The sequence below is a fragment of the Osmia lignaria genome, chromosome 7, assembly GCF_051020975.1.
Source record: "Osmia lignaria lignaria isolate PbOS001 chromosome 7, iyOsmLign1, whole genome shotgun sequence".
Lineage (NCBI taxonomy): Eukaryota > Metazoa > Arthropoda > Insecta > Hymenoptera > Megachilidae > Osmia > Osmia lignaria.
Window position 1 is genome coordinate 9,731,176 of NC_135038.1, and position 18,931 is coordinate 9,750,106.

General features: G+C 36.7%; 1 protein-coding gene across 2 annotated transcripts in view; it reads left to right on the top strand.

The window, feature by feature from the left end:
- LOC117604355 (uncharacterized) overlaps positions 1-18,931 on the top strand; it is a 153,240-nt gene that overhangs the window by 24,359 nt on the left and 109,950 nt on the right. For both annotated transcript variants that reach the window (XM_034324317.2, XM_034324316.2), the window contains exon 2: positions 6,023-6,534. In XM_034324317.2, the coding sequence (XP_034180208.1) occupies positions 6,297-6,534 (238 nt within the window). In that variant the 5' untranslated portion in view covers positions 6,023-6,296. The remainder of the gene's footprint in view (positions 1-6,022; positions 6,535-18,931) is intronic.

Consider the following 18,931-nt stretch of genomic DNA (forward strand, 5'->3'; position numbering starts at 1 on the left):
TCAGTAACCAATATATGTTAATTACAAAGCTCGAATAAAATTCCATTTCAAGTTATTTTTAATTGCCAGCAAGGGAGGTTAACAAATATTTCTACAGTGTAAAACGAAAATTCAGAGATCTCGAATGTGTCGATCAAAGCGTATTTAACAAACGACTTTAATAAAAGCCAAAAAATTCGGAAAATTCATACGCAGAATGGAAAATCTGTTCGCAAGATTCCTGGAAGGGAAAACGAAAAAGCGTAGGAATTCGTTGGTTTCCCGAAAAATTCTGTAATTAATCCTTTTACCATGGTATTGGTAACATTGATAGCCATGATTACTTTTCGTACAATCAACAGCTTTCTGTTTTTTCCCTTCCATTTCAAATGGATTTCAATTACGAGATCATTTGGCCGTCGGCCAGTTCGTACCAGTTCGTACTGGCTTTTTCCAATGGCCCGGTTTAATTAATTGAAAAAACGAAAACCGAAGCGTGGGCCGTTTCGAAAGGATACTCAAAAGATTTCCGTTCTTGTTAGAAAGCAGTTTCAAGCGGTTGCTTAAGTCCGTTCCTCAAACGCAAGCCGTTTCTAGCCTTGCACGCTCCATTTCTTTTTTCTTTCGCAGCTCCTTACCTCTTTTTTCTCCTCTCGTTCGCCGTTTCTTAAGTAGCCGGTAATTAAAAGTTCGAAGCAACCACGATTCACGCCTGGAAGGATCAGCGGAGAGGAGAGGTTTGATATCGTCTATCTCCCTCCGGCAAGTCACTCGTCCCCTTTAACTTTCCTTCTCCGCCTGTTTTCTTTTTCCGATCAGTTTTTTGTTCGAAAAGTTTCGTAAGTCGCGCGACAGCTTCGACGGGCTCGATGGGAAAACTTGAAAAATTTCACGGTGGTTTCCGACCGAATACCAACGGTTGTTCTAGCGTTCTTTGATGTTCTCTCGCCTCCTTCGAATGGCTCTTCAACGGGACCACGGTGAAACTATCGTACGCTTTTAAACGGAAACTTCTTTCTCCGTGGACGACGATGAATTTCAACCGAGAGAAACAGGAGCATCGTTTTAATTACTTCTTTTAACCGCGAACCACTCGTTATTTCGTTCATTCTCTGCACCTCTGTTCACTGTTGCTCAAAGAAATCGGCTAAGTGGTACGCAGATATAATAATTTCTACAATATACAGAATGAAATTTTATTTATTTATTTATTTATTTCAATATATACGGGCATAACCCTTTAGAAAAAGTGTTACCTAGCAGGAAATAAGCATAGTAAATAAATGAATAAAATAAATCTTAATACTCCCCTAAATATCAATTTCTCAAATAAGAATTATAGGAAACGGAAGAATTATATTGTACGAAAAATTTCGATGATTTATTAATAATTAAACGTTCCCCCTTAAGAACGCCATCGAACAAACAACCCCATTCATTACCGCAACAAGTATTAATAAAACGATCTCAGCAGAAATGATGAAGCACCGTTTCTCACGAACGATTACTTCTCTCCCCCTCAACCATCGTGAATACAATCTATGGTTACCAGAATCGTTTCACCCTGTTCTTGCATTCACGGATGATATCGTAGAGTACTAACAAAAATCCAATTAGGTGAATAGATATCGAAGCCACAGGGATGGTTCTATTGCCCGCAGCTGCTCCCTATTATTCGGTTATTACGCGGTCGGACACGAGAAAACGAAGCGTGAAAAAAAGAATTCGCGTTTTCTCCGATGCCGGAGCAAACCATCCGCGATGGGCAAATCGGGTGGGGATAATGGTATCTCACCCTTTCCGTATCCATGAACCAGGATAACTAGCAGTGGTAGGCCAGTGTTTCAAGCCGTCCACGATAACGGCGATCGAAATTAATTTCTTCGAGAATGGGCTAACTTAACAATTTCAATGGTTTTTCCTTATAATTGGAAACCCATTAACCAATTCCATTCATCGTTCTTTCTAGTAGAGCATCGATCTTTTTCTTTTTACAAAAATTCCCACGTTTTTCAACCCCTTTCAAAACAGGCATTCCGTTTAAAACTCGATAATTGATTCCGTAACTAACTAATAATTATTTTAATCAAGCGTTATTTTAGTATTCGAAATTCAAAGTGAACGCAATTGCAATATAAACTATGCACAAAGTACGGAATAATTTTGTACACGCTCGCATACATTACATACTCGAATGGAACGGGCAGACTTTCGAGGGAAATTGAACTAGCCACTGACAAAAAACAGGCAACAAGAATTATTGGAAATTTCTACGAGAACTCGACCCTTTTACCTTGCTGTTTGTTTTACTATGAAACCAATGAGGTTTCACCACTATTATATTTGCTTTCGTTGGGAATTCTCGAAGGGATGAACTGGGTAGAAGAATCAACATGGTGATACGAAAATTTGGAGCATCGATAATTCTCAGAATTAATATCGTTGAAATAAAGGGTTAATTAGTAGAGAAATTAATAAAGTTTTCTAGCCTTATAAATCTATTAATCTGAAGAAAGACATATGGCGAACCTTCGCTTTGGGGTACCATCCTTTTTTTCAATTTAAAATTTTTTATATAACCTGATAGTGTTTGATAAATATAGACCAAAAATATAATGGTTTCGAGTGTCGAAATTTATTAGGGGAGTAGGGTTAGTATAACTCAGGCTATAAAATAATGAAAATAGAAATTTTAGCAACTAAGGGTTAATTTCTTTTGTAGTATAAAAATTAAATTTCTCTAAAATTAACATTTACCGCGATAATATCTTTATACCCGCTATATTTGAAATCCATCCTCAATTTCATAATCTCGTTTGATGGACTAGTTATCGAGAACTTATCTGCACACGGTGCCGTAGTCGTTCACGTTTATACCGGGATAAAAATAACGAACGGTCCGACTGGAAAATCAGCTATAACTAGCGTGACGATTTAATCGAGAGCCCTCTTTGTTCCACGGCACAGTAATTTCTGTCCATTTCACGCTATACTTTCTTCGATGAACCGGCTATCGTTACCTTTGTCCCGAATTCTTGATATTTTCTCGCTTGGTAAGACGACGATCCTTCCATTGTGATCCTTTCCTTTCTCCTCCCTACGATGACCCAGTTAACGTTATAAAATTGTCTTCCTAGAGGAGAAGCTCATTAAAATTCCGTCGATAAATCGGCACCGCTTCTCCGCTAATGAAGCTTCCTCCGTCGAAGGTTTCGCGAATGATAAACAAAAAGAGGAAAGTGGGTTAACGCGATCGGAAAGTTGGTGGTTGAAGGGGGTGGAAAATGGTGTGGGGGGGAGGATGGGCGGGCAACCGGGCAATTTGCGAGGCGTAACTTCCGAAAATCCGTGGATTTCAATGAGTGCCGGTGGCACAGCTGTTCGGAACGAGCGAGCGGTGTAAACTTCACGACGGAAATTCGCGCGACGACAGGAAGTCAGCAGCGGGCACGTATTTACGAAGACGCGGGAATATTCTCGCGGAAGTAAATACTCGTTTACGATGCATTTCGTTTCGACACACCGAAAAAAAAAAAAAAAAAAAGAAAGGAAAGGCTTTATCCTCTCTCGTGTACGCGTCAGTCAATTCGTCGAGCTGGCAAGCCACGTTTTCATTGTGTCGTAAAATTACAGGGAACGAGAAAAATACGGGCAAACCTGCGCATCGAATGCACTTCCGTTCGAGATCGAAATTTGCTTGATGCCGTCTCGGGGTTGATAAAAGAGAATGCGGTTTTTGTATTGGGAAATAGCCTATGATGTGTATAGAGTGCAATTTTATGGAGTTTTACATGAAATTTCACGGGGTTTTATTGGAAAAACTATGACGATAATTAGAAAGATTTTATTATTCTTATTATTTTTTGTTTTTAATTATTAGCTCATTATTTTATGGCACATTAACTTAGGCTTCAACAGTGGCGTCTGGGTTAAAAATATACAAGGATATTAATCTAAAATTAAGAAAATAAAAATACTATGAAATACAAAAGTTCCATCATTTTCGTTTTTCGTAGTTAAACAATCCCGAAGACAAGTTCAGCTCTCTCTGTGTACATTGAAAGTAAAATAAAAATTTAAATCGAATCGGAATGAAATCTGGTACACGTATGTCAGTCGCGAAGTGGTTCGTCGGGGATCGTTAACGCTGCTGGCCATTTAAAACAAATTCACGCGGCGGTATTTACCATCCCCTTTTTTTTCCATCCACGGTTGTCCGCCAGATCTGTTTCGTAGCGAACGCGACGAATTCCGCGCGCGTCCGTGTTGGAACATCCGCTGTTTCGACACCGACATCGATAAAACTAGCTCGGTGACGTTTCTGATCCGGTAAACAACTGGTTTCGCTATCTTTTGGCTAACCGGCCGCTAGTTTCGAGTGCGATGAACAGCTTTCCATCAGGATCGAACATCGATCAGCTTTCTGTTGCACACTTCTACGGGATTGGTTCATTTGGAGAAAAGTAATTAACTGTAAAAAAAGTGGCTAGGAAATGGTCAAACATTTTTCCCCGCTTCTCTTTTGTTTACTGTGGATTGCATATACAGCGGATCAAAAAAAATATTTGCATACCCTCAGTTATTGCAGATATTATATTGCATTGCATGTAACTGTTATATTTTGAGATTTGTGGCAATTTAAATTTAATTTCAGATTTCTTGATTAAAAAGTTTTGTCAGATCAGACATAAGGGTCCAGACATGAGAGAGACCAAGTATAGGTGATATAGGGAGACCAGGTATAGGGGGATGAATCAGGCATGAGGGAGGAACTGGAGATCTAGGCACGAGGGAGGGAGGACTAGCCACAGGGGAGCCAGGCATAATGTTAGACCTGACGTAAGGACTCAGGCATATAGGGGAACCAGCTACATGGGATCTTGGTATATGTAGAGGCAACAGAGAAATGGCTGTGTATTTCTAGGAGGGAAAAAGTTTAGCAATGTCTGTTAGACAAATTTTATCAGGATTATTTGTTTCTGTGCTACAGAAAAATTAGGTTAATGGTTGATAAGGAGAACTCTGATGCAAACATCGAATCACTTTCATCAAATATTTATCGTGTGATTCGAACTTTAGACGTGGGAATCTGTGTAGGTCAGAACCGCGAGAATTCTCATTTAGAATTAAACGACGGTGGCACGCGACGGACACGAGAATTCCCAAGAGGGCCGCGATAAAGTTAAACTCGATGGTGGCTCGATAACTTGCTTATCGAGGTCGGATTATTCGCTTTCGCTGAACGAGGACGACAGTATCGCTAGTCAGCCGACAAATCGCCACGGGTCTCAAATCGCCACGGGTCTGAAACACCCTTCTGTCTAGACTCGTGAAAATCGAGAGTGGACGATCAATAGGCGCTCCGTTTCCTACGTGTTAATGCGTCTTAGTAGTCTGGTCTTTGACCACCACCGAAACCTTCCATTTGAATTGAACCATGCAACCATGTGCTGCATTTATCGCCTTCAATAGTTGATAAAAACTATTTAATTTACAATAAAAATGCAAATATAAATCTTCGAATAATATTAAAATTAACTGTAACTGTATTTTGTAGAAATATGATATCTGTTTTTGTTCAAACTTTTGTTCAAATGGGACACCCTGTATACAGTAGACTTTCGTTATATTGTCGCAGTCGGAGGAGTGGAAAATTTGTCAAGATTCCAAACTTTCAGGTGAAGGAGAAAAAGAAATAAATGTGTATCATTTTTGTAGACTAAGATGGTGGAAGAGTGGTGTTAGTATATTTGAAAATTCCTCAAATCGTTCATGTGGCAATATAACGAGAATCTACTGTATGTTCAAAGGGGTTGTGACATTGAAAAATTAAATCTTTGCATTTTTAATCCTTCCTTGATATCTTTGGATCCCTGATGATTTGCAATATTTTTTCTTATTTGAATGTAATAGAAAATTTTAAAGAAAAATTTCAGGCAACAATACCCTACATTCATATACAAAAAACAAATTATTAAGATATTACTTAAAATTACTACAAAATTATTTACCTAATTATAATTAAAAAATTTATTCTTTTTAGGATGTTTAATCAAAGCAATGGAATTTCTTGGAGAGAACACTTTATTAAATTCAAGAATACATGATCATACACGAAAGCCCGAGTGTACCAGTGACCCAGAAGAATAGACAGTGTACCATTGAAACTCGTGGACAAATCATAGAATAATGTGTCGAAGTTCGGGGAAAGTTTCCAGTGGAAAAGAAAGGAGAGGATCTTTGAAATCGGCGAGGTGATCGCTCGTGTAATATATAATGTATTGGTGAAGGGAAACGAGGAAACTTAGAGACAAAAGATGTGCTGCTCGGGTGGCCCCGGTGGCATCAGATTGACCAGGTGTGGTGTGGTTTGTGGTATCGCAGCGCTCGCAGCCCTCAGCACTGCGCTTCTGGGACCCGCTTGGCTTCATACAGAAGAGAAGCTAAATCTTCCTTATTTGCCACGAAACTTTGCCAATGTCGTGACAGTGCGTTTCAAGCTGGGTCTCTTCAGGGTCTGTCCGAAAATCGTGAAACCTGCCAACTTGACAGTCCGTGAGTACTTTACATTTCTTGTTTTTATATTCTTCGAGATAACCGAGAAACGGGGTTATGAAAAAATTTTCCAAATTAGTATTTTTTAATGTTATTAAATATGAAAATATAAATCATTAGATATACGAATTAATTCGGTGCCACTAGTATCACGTTTTCGTGATTACTGTTTTAAAATTTAATGGCTCTCCCCATGGTCCGCGGCTCGAGGGTTAAATTTAAATATTTTTCTTCATTTCTGTGTGTTTGAATCGTGGCGTGAGAGTACGATTAAATAGAAATATTTATATTTTAATAAATTTTCTGTTATAAAATTCTATAGATATAAAAGAGATAAATTTTAATGAGCCGAAGTTAAGATATATTTCATTTTAATTCCAATATTGCTGAGCGGAAGAAAAATTGCATACAATATACCAGGTGAATTATTGTAGTAATATTTTTCATCAACTAAAAGCCAGAAGACGAAGAGAAAAATTTGATTGTCAGTAGAATAATATTTTCATCGTCGGTGCGAGCTACCTTTTCATTCTGTTTCATTGTTCTTTTAAGGAACAAAAGGTTATGACAAAGAGTCGGATAAGAAGGAAGAAGAAAACTGTTAGGATTACAAGGCTATCTGTATTCATTAAACTCTTATCTTCTCTACTTAGCATTTGCTAATTAAATAGTCTGACCGAATTAATACGCGGTACTGTCTCTGTCATCCTCGAATCTTATCCTCCTCGCGACCTCCACCATGGAAATAAGCTCAAAGTTTCTCCTTCATTTTCTTCGAAACTTTTTCGTGAAGTTCGAGCAGAAAACCTCTATTCAAAACTCCGATGTACCCTCTCATCAACTTCTTTCCATTGTAAAATCTTTTATCTATCCTTGGAGCCTGTGAAATTGAAGTGCTGTTCGAGTAGTTTCACAGAAAAAAAAATTGTTTCGTTAGGTTTTTATTATCAATATGATTATAATACCATTCTAAATTTTTATTCTTTTTTAATTACATTACGTTTGAAGTGTTAATCATTAATAACTCCACTAGAATTAATTTTCACAATATATTTTCGACTTGTGGGAAATATCAGATAATTAAAGATTCACGTTCTTAAAAATCAAAATGGGTTTATTTTGAGCCACTAACGAACCAGCAGGAGGTGTTAATTCTTCGCAGACGATTCAAAGAATTTCCGGTTGAGAAGTTGAACATTGGCCAGCAGAAATGTTCGCAAAGTCAATATTCAGGCAAGTTAATCCCGTAGCAAGGTTCTCGGTTGATCTTGCAGTCGAACAGAATTTCATCCGAAAACTTTTCCCGTAAGTTCAACACCGACAAAATACGGAAAACATGGTGGAAAAGTTGACGATGTTCCTTCGAGAGTGTAGACTCTGGCTCGAAGTTGAGCCGTCAGAAAGAGACACTGTACACCTTTATCTAGAAGTCTCCGAAATTTTCTGTCAGCTTTGCTGCCTTCTTATTCCGCGAGAAAAAGGGACGTCGGTTGGTCCTGAAGATTGCCAGCGCGTTTGAACTTCTCTCGACGAGCACGATGTCTCTCTATTCTAGGACGAAATCTCGCAGGACGAGGTACCGGGTGAATGGCGTTTGCGACAGCCAAAAGGATTTTCAAGAACGTCGCTGAGCGAACGTAAAAACAAATGACACTGGCTGTAAAGCTGGCCGGAGGAAAACTCGACGATGGGCAGAGACGGGGGGGTACGGTTACAGGGGCGGTTGCAACCACCCGGAAGATGACAATTTCTTTTTCTTTTTATTTTTCTTCTTGTCTCGTCTGATTCGCTCGACCAAGACTTTCGACCTCTATTTTTTTTTCTCCCTTCCCTCTATGTGCTCTAGTTCGTTGTTTTTCTTCTAAGTCCTCAACACACGTGCTGTTTTATTTTATGTTGGGTTTTATGAACGTCGTCTGAATTTAATTAGTCCGTGATTAGCAATGCGGGGTGGTCGTTATAATTTTTATAGTTAATAAATAGTCTTGTTTTATAAATAAAAATAAGTGAGTCCGCCAAAATATTAAATTAAATTAAATAGAATTTATTTTCAATTTATTTTCATATTTTTTTCTTTTTCCAATGTTTGATACTAGGTGTTAGGCCCTAACCAGGGTTTGATTTTCACACTTCCTTTAGGAAAAGAAAGTACACTGTAATTAGTTAAATTTAACATCGAGTGTTAAATCAATCGCATTATAGATTTTCTAACATACGTGACCGTCAAAGCGTTAAATTAATCATCTCAATTAACGAAATTTCATTTTATCCTAATGACATAGGATAGAAACTCGTTCGACCGATTCATCGCGTCCCTCAAACAGAGGAGAAAAGTCCGATGATGCTTTTTCCCCGTGGTTTCACACGATTAATTTCCCTTACGCGATCAGACCGTTAGAACGGCGAAGATAAATCGGAGCGTACCGTCGGGAGATTTCATTGCGGCTCGTTAAAAATGGAAATTACCGGCATTTTAAAAAGCTGATCTAGCTGAGCGTGCGGATGCTCCAGCAATCGGGTTGGAAAAAGTTGCTGCTGGAATTTGGCCGGGGTAGAGAACCGGGAGGGGTGTTACAGAGAATCTATCCGTGAGCACTAACGAGCTCTTATTATCCTCGTCGACTTTCCTTTCGATTGCCGACGAATCCTTGGCGACGAATCGCGAAAGGGGATGCATCAGAGAAATTCTGAACTACCAATAAATCAGTGACTTCCAATAGATCATCGTCGATCGATGACTAACGGAACAATGTTAAATAAAATGATGGAAATCGTGCTTGCTGATCGTACAGATAGCGTTTCCACTTTTCGGTCTGACTAGTCTGGTAGCGTTACTACTGATCGACGCGTGGAAACTAGGGCGAGGTGATTGAGAACGCGATACAGGGAAATACACGTCAGAGTGATTTAAGAGCTGGCAGATCAGAAATTATGTAATTTGATATGGTTCGAGAGAAAATATAAAAAATATTTATAAAATATCGTTTGTACTTTTAATTCTATTCTCTTTGCTCAAATCTGTTTCATAAATATATATTGAGGTTGAATATAGATGTATTAAATTTTTCTCGTGGAATATTATTAGAATGTCTGTTTTGATTTTTATATCCATTATTATTTTATTCCATCTATTTACATTAAAAATAATACACAGATAGTCAACTTATTTTGTACCATTTAGTAATTTATTTCTATTTCCTTTGCTCAAATTTGTTTGATAAATTTAGCTATTTTGAGGTCCATAATAGATGTATGTTTTATTTTAATTTTTACACCATCCGCTTCTATTGAAAGTTAATACATTATGCATGCAATTCATTCGCCAGTCAACGTGTTAATTAAACGACTACTGTTTCTACATAGAAATATTTGGTTACGAGGGTAACGCTAGTAGATTCTAAACAAACCTCATCCACGGTTAACAGCTTTGTTAAAATCGATTGTTCCGCGCGTTTTGACAGTGATGCATGTTATTGTCGATGTTAATTGTCGGTATTATGCGTTCGCCCCAATGTTTAGCTCCATTCTGCGTAGCGTATTGAACTAAATCGACTACAAGGGTGTGTTGATTGGCAGATCTGTGAATGATTAAGCCACGCTAATTGACCGATTGCCGTGATTTCATGTCAGCGATCGCGTTGTAAGTTTCTAAACTAATCAAATTCTGTCATGAACAAGTAATCGAGCTACCATTATTCGTGGAAATATCAAAGGATTATATCGAACATTTTCGTCGAAAATATTTCATAAGATTCTATAGGGGTGGTAATAAATAAACCGTGTCCCAATAATCGATAACAGAAATCCAAGCTTGATTCGCTCTAACACAATCGCGCGCGGCAGTCAGAATACCCGTCGAAAAACAACAGGAGAAGGTCGGGCAATTTTCTACGTGGACGGTTAACGATTAGTTCCCGAAGGACGTGTGGTTTCCCCAGCAGCTGTTTCCGGAATCGTCGCCCTGAACGGCAACTACCGACATCCTTTCACGACATATTTTTTGCTCCATCTCGATTAAGCAACAAACGATAAATAGATTGTGTCTTAGCAGAAAATTAGGATACCAGGAAAAATCATATGTTTTCAATAATTAAGATTGTGGATTACAAAACATAAATTCATCCAGTAATATTTCAAGGAAAATATCTTTTTAATTAATTTTCCATTAATTATTTTAATTTTTCTTGGAATTATTTGAGGAATAAAATCTGTTATTAAGTAGATCTAAATGGAAATAGAATCTAAATTTTGTTTGATCCAGCACTTTGCTGTTTTGGAATTTATGGTTTCAATTATTGTTTGTAAAAAAACAAGATTGGTAATTGTATGTACAATTGAATACCTTGGTTCTCCTTGGAATATTTTCTTTTCCTCGAACGACGTCTTGGATGGAGTAAGTAGATAAGTCAGAAGGGGAGGATTTAGATTCAGGGAGCATCTTGGAGATCACAGTCTCTGGGAGCAGAAACGTCAGTTAACACGGGGATTACCCTGTCCTGTATTTACGATATCCAAGGCGAGACCACTAATGCCATTGCTTCTAACATTAACATAACATTATCCGTTTGCATTAATTTCCCGTATATCAGGATACTGGGTAAGGAAATCTTCCGCTTGAAACGACGAAAGTAGGGAATTAATTAGAATTCACATTGTTAATATAAATCTGAAGAATTTTGAGGACTGTATAATAATCTCCTTTAATACTTCTTAACAACAAATTATTTAATAATTTCAATTTAAATACACCGCGAAATTATTAATTTTTTGATTGGAATTGATATTTATTAGAATAAATCAGCGCCGGATTAAGGGGAGATCTAAGGGAGACTACAACCCCGCACCATATTTCACGGGAAAGGGATAAGCTTTTTATTTATAGTGTCAAAAAATACTTAATGAATTCTTTTAAATGTTATGTAATTTTATTTAGAATAAATTTCTAAAGGAGGTGGTTTGACACCTCCAGGCCCCAGGAATTTTGAAATAGTGGCGTGAAAAGTTAAATATCAAAATTAGGAATAAATATAATAATAGTTAACACTCCAACAGCGGACCATGGAGAGAGCCAAAATTTTAATTTCATTTCATATTTCATATTATTTTCATTTCCTAAATATTACACTATTCTTTTCAAAATTATTTTACCAATATATCTTGATCTTATAAGTATTCTGCGATGCAATATCAATGATTAAATTCATTTTAGTCGTTACAAAGTAATCACGGAAACCATTATTCAGGGTTATTAGAATTTATTTGTTCCTAAAGAAATGCTTGGAATATAGCCAACGATTTCATCTTGTTACCCTTTTCACCTGGGAAAAGGATAGCTTCCTGGAAGGTCGGGTTGCTTAAGAGCCGTTGGAGGTCAATTTAAATCACCTAATGACCCCTCTGTCTCTCTTTCTCCATCTTTCTCCTTTTCGGTCGTGCGTCTAGGGTGGTGAGCACGTGCTCGCCAGCGCCGGTTCCGCGATGGATAAAAAGGAAATTCGACAATATAAATCGCGACTGTCTCGACACGGCGTGTGCCTTTGCCACAATAACGAGGTTATTTGTAATTCCAACGCCGGCTGATCAAATCTTCCTAATTTCCTGGATCTGGTCGCTTAAAATTCCGCTCGCGGATCGTTGCTTGGTCCGCGTTCTCTCGGGGATACGAGCGCTAGCACGAAACGACTCTTCCTACCAGCAGCTGGAACTGTTGCGGAAAGCTTGCTTGCCAAGTGGAAAGAATTAAAGAGAGAAAGAGCCACGGAGACGGCTTAAAGGAGTGAAATTGAAAATAAACGCGTAGAACAGCTCCCGTGTTACCTTGTAACGAGCGCTTTAAATGCCCTAAATTAAATCGTTGACGAGCCGAGAACTCGTAGATACAAATGAAATTTGCACCCTTTCGTCAGGGGACTGGGTGTTGTTCTTTTGGTTAAAAACAAGCTAATGAAATCTTTTGTTTTTTTAATTTATTAAGTAGGTACACATTTCGAATTTATCTCTGTTTTATTTCACAATAGAATTTTTTATTTTTAAAAAAATTATAACACTTAAACAGCGGAGCCTGTTGTATAATGTATAATTTTTTTAACGAAAAGGTTTTCTTACAGTTTTCTTATTAGTTTTCTTATTTCTGATAATTTTATTTATATCTATGCCTATGGAAATGTTCTCAAAATTTTTCATTATTCCATTTAACAGATCCATTAATAAATTTATATAAATAAGATTTATTCTAATTAGTCAGCTTCAATATTAATCATTTAAATCATTCATTTATAGTAATATGTTTTTTGTCGTGTTTTTAATTCATTGTTATCAGTCGAGATTTCGAGAGCCGAAAGATTTTAATTGTAAAAAAGTGCACAGTAGTGTGTTTTCTACACAGAGATCTCCAGCCATTGTATTTTCTTGAGCCTCGAAATCGTAGTGGAAAATACGGGACAGTAAGTTTACTGAAATGTAAACTTGCCTGTTGTTCTCTTGGAACGCGGAGCATGACTGTCCTCTTTGTATAACAAATGCAGCAGACGTTAAATTATGACCGGAATATTCTCGTAATTTTACACTCTGCAGAAGAGGGGGAGGGGGTTACGACGTTTCGAGTGCACCATCTGTAATATTAATGAACGTTTGTTTTTACCTCGTCAGGGGACTCATTTAGCGTAAAGGGAAACTCATTTCTAGCTATTTCAAAACAGACACTCGAATTCTGAATGTTTAGTCTAAATTAATTATTAGTTTGCAAAATATATCAAATATGAATCATTTGCTCCACGTATCATAAGAAGTCTTACACGAAGTAGATTCAAACGAGCCTAATTAATAAATTAGACTGCTTCGACCAATTATATGTCACAATCAAAAGTACTTGTGAGTCGAGGTGGGGCACAACCAATTCTCATGAGACTTCTTGTGACCTATGTCCAGTACCAAGCATGGTCGACTTTTCTGGGTTCACTAACCCTTGCTTTAGGCCCCTCTCTTTTCCCCCCTTGCCCGCGTTCCAGGGTCTTACAAAATTAAATCGAACGAAGAAAATCAATTCCTCAGTGTCGTCTCTAAATTATTCGATCGGTTTTTCCCGCTGGTCGATAGCCGAACGATTCTACGATTGCAATCGCGTAATTGCGTGGCTAATGACAGCGTTAAATCGCTTTCGTAGCCGCAATCAACATCAAATTTCAATGGGGGACGTTTAACGAGCCTTACCCGCGGGATTATTCAAATTTCCGTTTGTCTAGAGGACTAACCAGCCCGCGGGCTTCGCCACAAGCTGCGGAGCAAATAAAAGAAAATCCCGGACCTGGTGAGTCCGATAGGACGTGCAGAACAAAACGGGACGGGCTTTGATTAAATTGCTTTGCTGCAACGACCAGACGGAAAGGGGACCGGTTAGGAGGAGAGGAGAAAAAGCGAAATGAGAGTGGAGAGAAAAAAACACATCGCGGGAAAGGGAAGAAGAAATACTTTTTCCCTCGATTTAAGGGAAGGGAACGAGAAGGGTATCGTTTCATTGAAAACACCAACCGAGCGAACGAACAAAAGAAGTTTCTCTGAAAGTTCAGTATCTGCAAAGAGGGTTCAATTTTGTGTGCAACAGGGAAACATTGTTCGCATTAATGTTTGAAAAGGTAGCACTTTTTCTTTGGGAAAAGACACGACAGGATTTGGGGCAGATAAATTGAAATACTTTGTGTTAACACCTTTTCTATGAAATCGTTTGCAAGAACTAGATTTTGTTTTGTTCTAGTAGGTACGTACATCCACAATGTGAAGAAATATTATTTAATTTAGTAAATAATTTTTAAACTCTATTGTTAATATAAAAAAATGAAATGAATAATTCGTAACGTGTAAAACAGGCAAATTAAAATAAAATAATATTTTATAAAATCGTACGTTTGCATAAATATTCGTAAACTAATCGCGGTAATTATCTTTGAAAATATGAGGAGGTGTGAGCATATAAAAATTCAGAGTTTAAAAATTATAAAATTTGTACATGTATGTATCCTTTAATGCGGAATACCGAATAAAGGTTTGCGTGCACAATTTTATCCGAATTTCTGGTCCACCTCTGCACGTTTCCACTCTGTTGCTTTGTACATAGATAAAGGTCGACGTAAAAAATCAGACCTTTTTTAATCTTTGTGACTTTTTAATTTTTTATCCGTTTCTTTGCTTTTAACTGTGGCTGATGTTGTTTCCAGACGAGCGAATTTGTTGATCTTTTCAAAACTGTTTCTTCTGCATCAGAAATTTTCATGCAAACTTTTATTTTTATCTTTTAACTCCGGAATTCATAAAATTTTCATTTGTATCTTTTACGCTTGCAGTTGAGCATAAAATCGATAATCAATCGGAAGATGATTAATTAAAGAAAAAGTGCAATTTATGAAATTGCAAGGCAAGCATCGATTCGGTTTTTCTTTTGTGAGATTACGCGCAGCTGAGACAAATTAGAGCAATTTTTGCTCGCAATACAACTAAAAGCTTTCTTACGTTGTTAAAAGCTTTTCTTTGGTTTCGTTAAATGTTGCTTCTAAGAGTGCTTGATGTCTAACCAATTTTCTGTTAATAGACTGTCGAAAGCAAAATATCATACTTCATCGTCCCTTCGAAAAAGTGTATTTAATTGTGAGCACTTTAGTATTTGCCCTTAGAAAGGTTGTAAATTAAATTTTCTTGATAAACCGAGCTGTTTCATAATTAATCCTCGAACGGCGAGATCTGCTTCAACTGACTGAGACCCAAACTTACTAAATATATATGTACCTAATTCGTATACTAATTATATTTAATTAATATTGAAAGATTAATTTTCAAAGGAAACAAAACATTAAATTAAAATCGTCGTCCGAAGGTTAAAGACAGTTTTTCTTAGAACACTCATCAGTTACAATTTTAGGTAAAGCAATAATTTTTTGGAATTGAAAAATCTTTTAATTCAAAATAATTTGACAATTTAATAATTTTCAAAAATAAGAACTCGAAAATTTAATGATGCAAAAATAATTATTTAAAATGAAAAGATAACGTGTAAATTAATTTCATTTTCGAAGATAGAATGAAAAAGGGAGTGAAATTGAATAACGAATACAAATTTATTCAAATAACGTCCAACATCGATTGAAGAGAATAGAAATCGAGATGAAGAGACTCAAAAGCGTTTAATTAAATGCAACGGGAAGAAAAAATTGAATATAAACGTCAGCGAATCAAGAGATCCGATATCGAATTCAACGCACTTGACGCTTCACGTTCGACGTGCTCCAAGTTTCAGACCTTTCGGTTCGTGGTTTCGGAAGATCCAAGAAAATCCGTCGGATTTTCTTGCGGCGTTGTCACAGACGGTGAGTAAAAAGGAAAAGAATGTCGCGGCAAAGGGGGTAGCAAAAGGGGTTGGTAAGGGTGTGGTGTAAGCAAGAAACTCGGTGCCATGTACCAGATGTTCCGTATGCTTCTCACTACCATGGATTCTGCAATCGACAAGCTCTAGGCAGCGAACTTTTTTCGATTTACCACCCCGTTCTTTCTGATTTACAATTTCGTTCGGCTCTTTGCCTAATGGCGCCACCCAGGAACTTGTTCTAAAAAACTTACTTACAACTGCCGTCGATGTACTCTACCGTCCAAAAGTCATGGGATATTTACACATTTTTAATAATTTTTATTAAATAGAAAATTAATAGTGTCATATATGTAACCCTGGTTTAAAAAGTTTTAATTTTCTTTTTTTTTAATTAGGATTTTATACAATTTTATGATTTTAGAACAGGACTGTAAATTTGCGAAAATTAAAATTAGATTCACATTTTCAAGAAATCTAAGTAAAATTAGATTTTCTGAAAATCCAATATGTTTATTTTTACGGTGTTTAAATCATTTATAAAAGTGTGTATTTTGTAATCTTTCAATGTTTGACCTACTTTTAGAGACCCAGAAAAAAATTTCAAATCACAGAATAAAATCTGGGATAAGATATTTTTGTAACAATAAAGAATTTCCAGCGGAACGTTCCGATTTTCAGGAAAACTTCGTCATTTTCTGCGAAAGAATAGTGATTTGTTGGTCGTCAGGAAAAGAACGAGGATTAGGTGTGCATGTTATATAGATTTTTCCATAAGCGTTTTGTGATTGCTGTTTGCAAAACGAGTGCAGTACCTATCTACGCTTCCAGATTCTGCACGATACGAGTATCCGTAAATGGAAAACGGGCAAACACGAAATTTCATCGATGGAACTGTAACGTTTTTCGTTCAAATATTGGCACGGCGAACCTGGTGTCCACGTAATTGTAACGAGATCATAAGTTTCCATCCCCTTCTGAATAGGATTGCCTAGTTCCTAGTTGAACGAATTAATATTCATTGTAATGGAAAGTACGAGCTCCAGATTATCCAACCATAGAGATACGTGAAAATGATGTAAATATGTATATACTAATAGTAATTAGTTTTGTTTAATGGTTCATTAATGATCTTTATGTTTATAGAGAGCATTTGCAGTACTGAAATGGGGGAAAGTAATATTAGGTAAAGTTTAGAAAATTAAAAAACTGCTTAGTCAATATAGAAAGCTAATATTAATTAAAAATTAGAAAATTATTACGTAGAATTTAGAAAATTAGAAAATTTCTAAATCAGGAAAATTGCAATATAAAAAGCTAATATTAAACGAAATATAGCAAATTAGAAAATTTCCAAATTAACAAAATTTTAATACGCAAAACTGATATTAACGAAAAATTAGAAAATGTGAAAATTTGTAAGTAAACAGAGACACAGTTCCATCAGCCAATAGTTAATTGTGAAACTTTTAAAGTACATATTTGCTTCAAAAAAGCACTTTTTTGTTTTCCCAGAACATTTGTACGGTAAATGAATATTTCCCCTCGAATGAAGCTTCGCGGAATTCATTGTTTATCGCGCAACAGAATTTTAGTTTCCATATTCATTTACAAGAGTTTGAAAACTCTCGTTTAACTGGAAAATGTTTAAATGAAATGTTGCGTAATAATTTCTCTACGTGCCTGAATGTACGAATAAATGTTGCTAAATTTGATATTTCGAAATCAGTTTCAATGAAATGTTTACACGAAACGGTCTGTATACTCTATCAAACAGGATTTATCATTTTCCCTCATTATAGAGGATATCTTATGACCAAGGTGATATGTCAGATTCGTTAGAACACGTATGAAATGTTTGTATCTCTCATAATGTAGAACGCTGGTAAACATTCATTTGCAACATGGTGCTGGGTTTATTTTAATGCATCCCCCAATGATGATAGCTATGCATTTGGTAACCTAGAAACGAGATTAAACTCGTACGATTACTATTTAATCGTGTGACTTGTGATCATTTCGAACACCGCTCTGAACTTTGATTTTTATGGTTGAATTTTTACAAAAATTCGGTCGCAGCCGAATAAGCAAAGAAAATAACTTTTCGTTAAAATGTTTTAAGTCATTGATTGTTGTAATAGGCAATCAAGCGGGATATCGGAATTCAATCTTGATCGAACTATTTTCCGATCGTTTCACGCGAGGACACGTTATTACATGCACACGCATACAAACGAACAGTCAGGAACACGAATAGTTTTCTTTGCCGGGTGAATCGCCTCGTTTCGTGGCTACGGAGCTATCGAATGCCAAAGTTTCGAGCGTTTATTGCTCTTTGACCGTTCGACGATCACCCATCGACACTCTCGACACTCTCGACAGTTATTTGTTTCGAGAGGTTTGCCCACGGAAAAGACCGTTCGCCTTTTATAGCCGCGGCATAGAATCGTTTCAGAAATCTCTTGGTGCTCTGTCGCGAAGATTGTCGACTTTTATTCCCTCCAGATACGATGGTATTTATTTCTTTGACGATAACAAGGAAATCGGCTATCCTGGTATTATTGCATCGATACACCTTGTTTTACAGACGTTTCATCAATTCTCCAATAACTGAATTACTACAATTTATTAAAGTGGATAGTAGAAGTGGGTCAAGTCGTTCTTAAAAATAATTTCCCATCCCGATCCGAGTGTCGAGTGCTAATTATAATTTCGCACGTATATCCTATCGTTAATTTCGATTTTAATATTGTTATAATATTATAATTGAGAAATAAACGAGTTTCAATTTTATTTTATTGATTTTTGCCTCGATCCACTTTGATAAATAATGAAATTAGAGATTAATTAAATAACAATGAAAAATACATTGTACGGTGCAGGCTTCGATTCGTGGAATTTTATTTCAACATTTAGACGATATGCTATTGTTTCTCTCTTGCGTGTAAACGTTATTTGTATTGATAGTATTGTTCAATAACTTAGGCGTGTTAAACCACCATGTTTGCATGAAATGGTTATTATGATTCGTCCGTTATGTCAATTGGA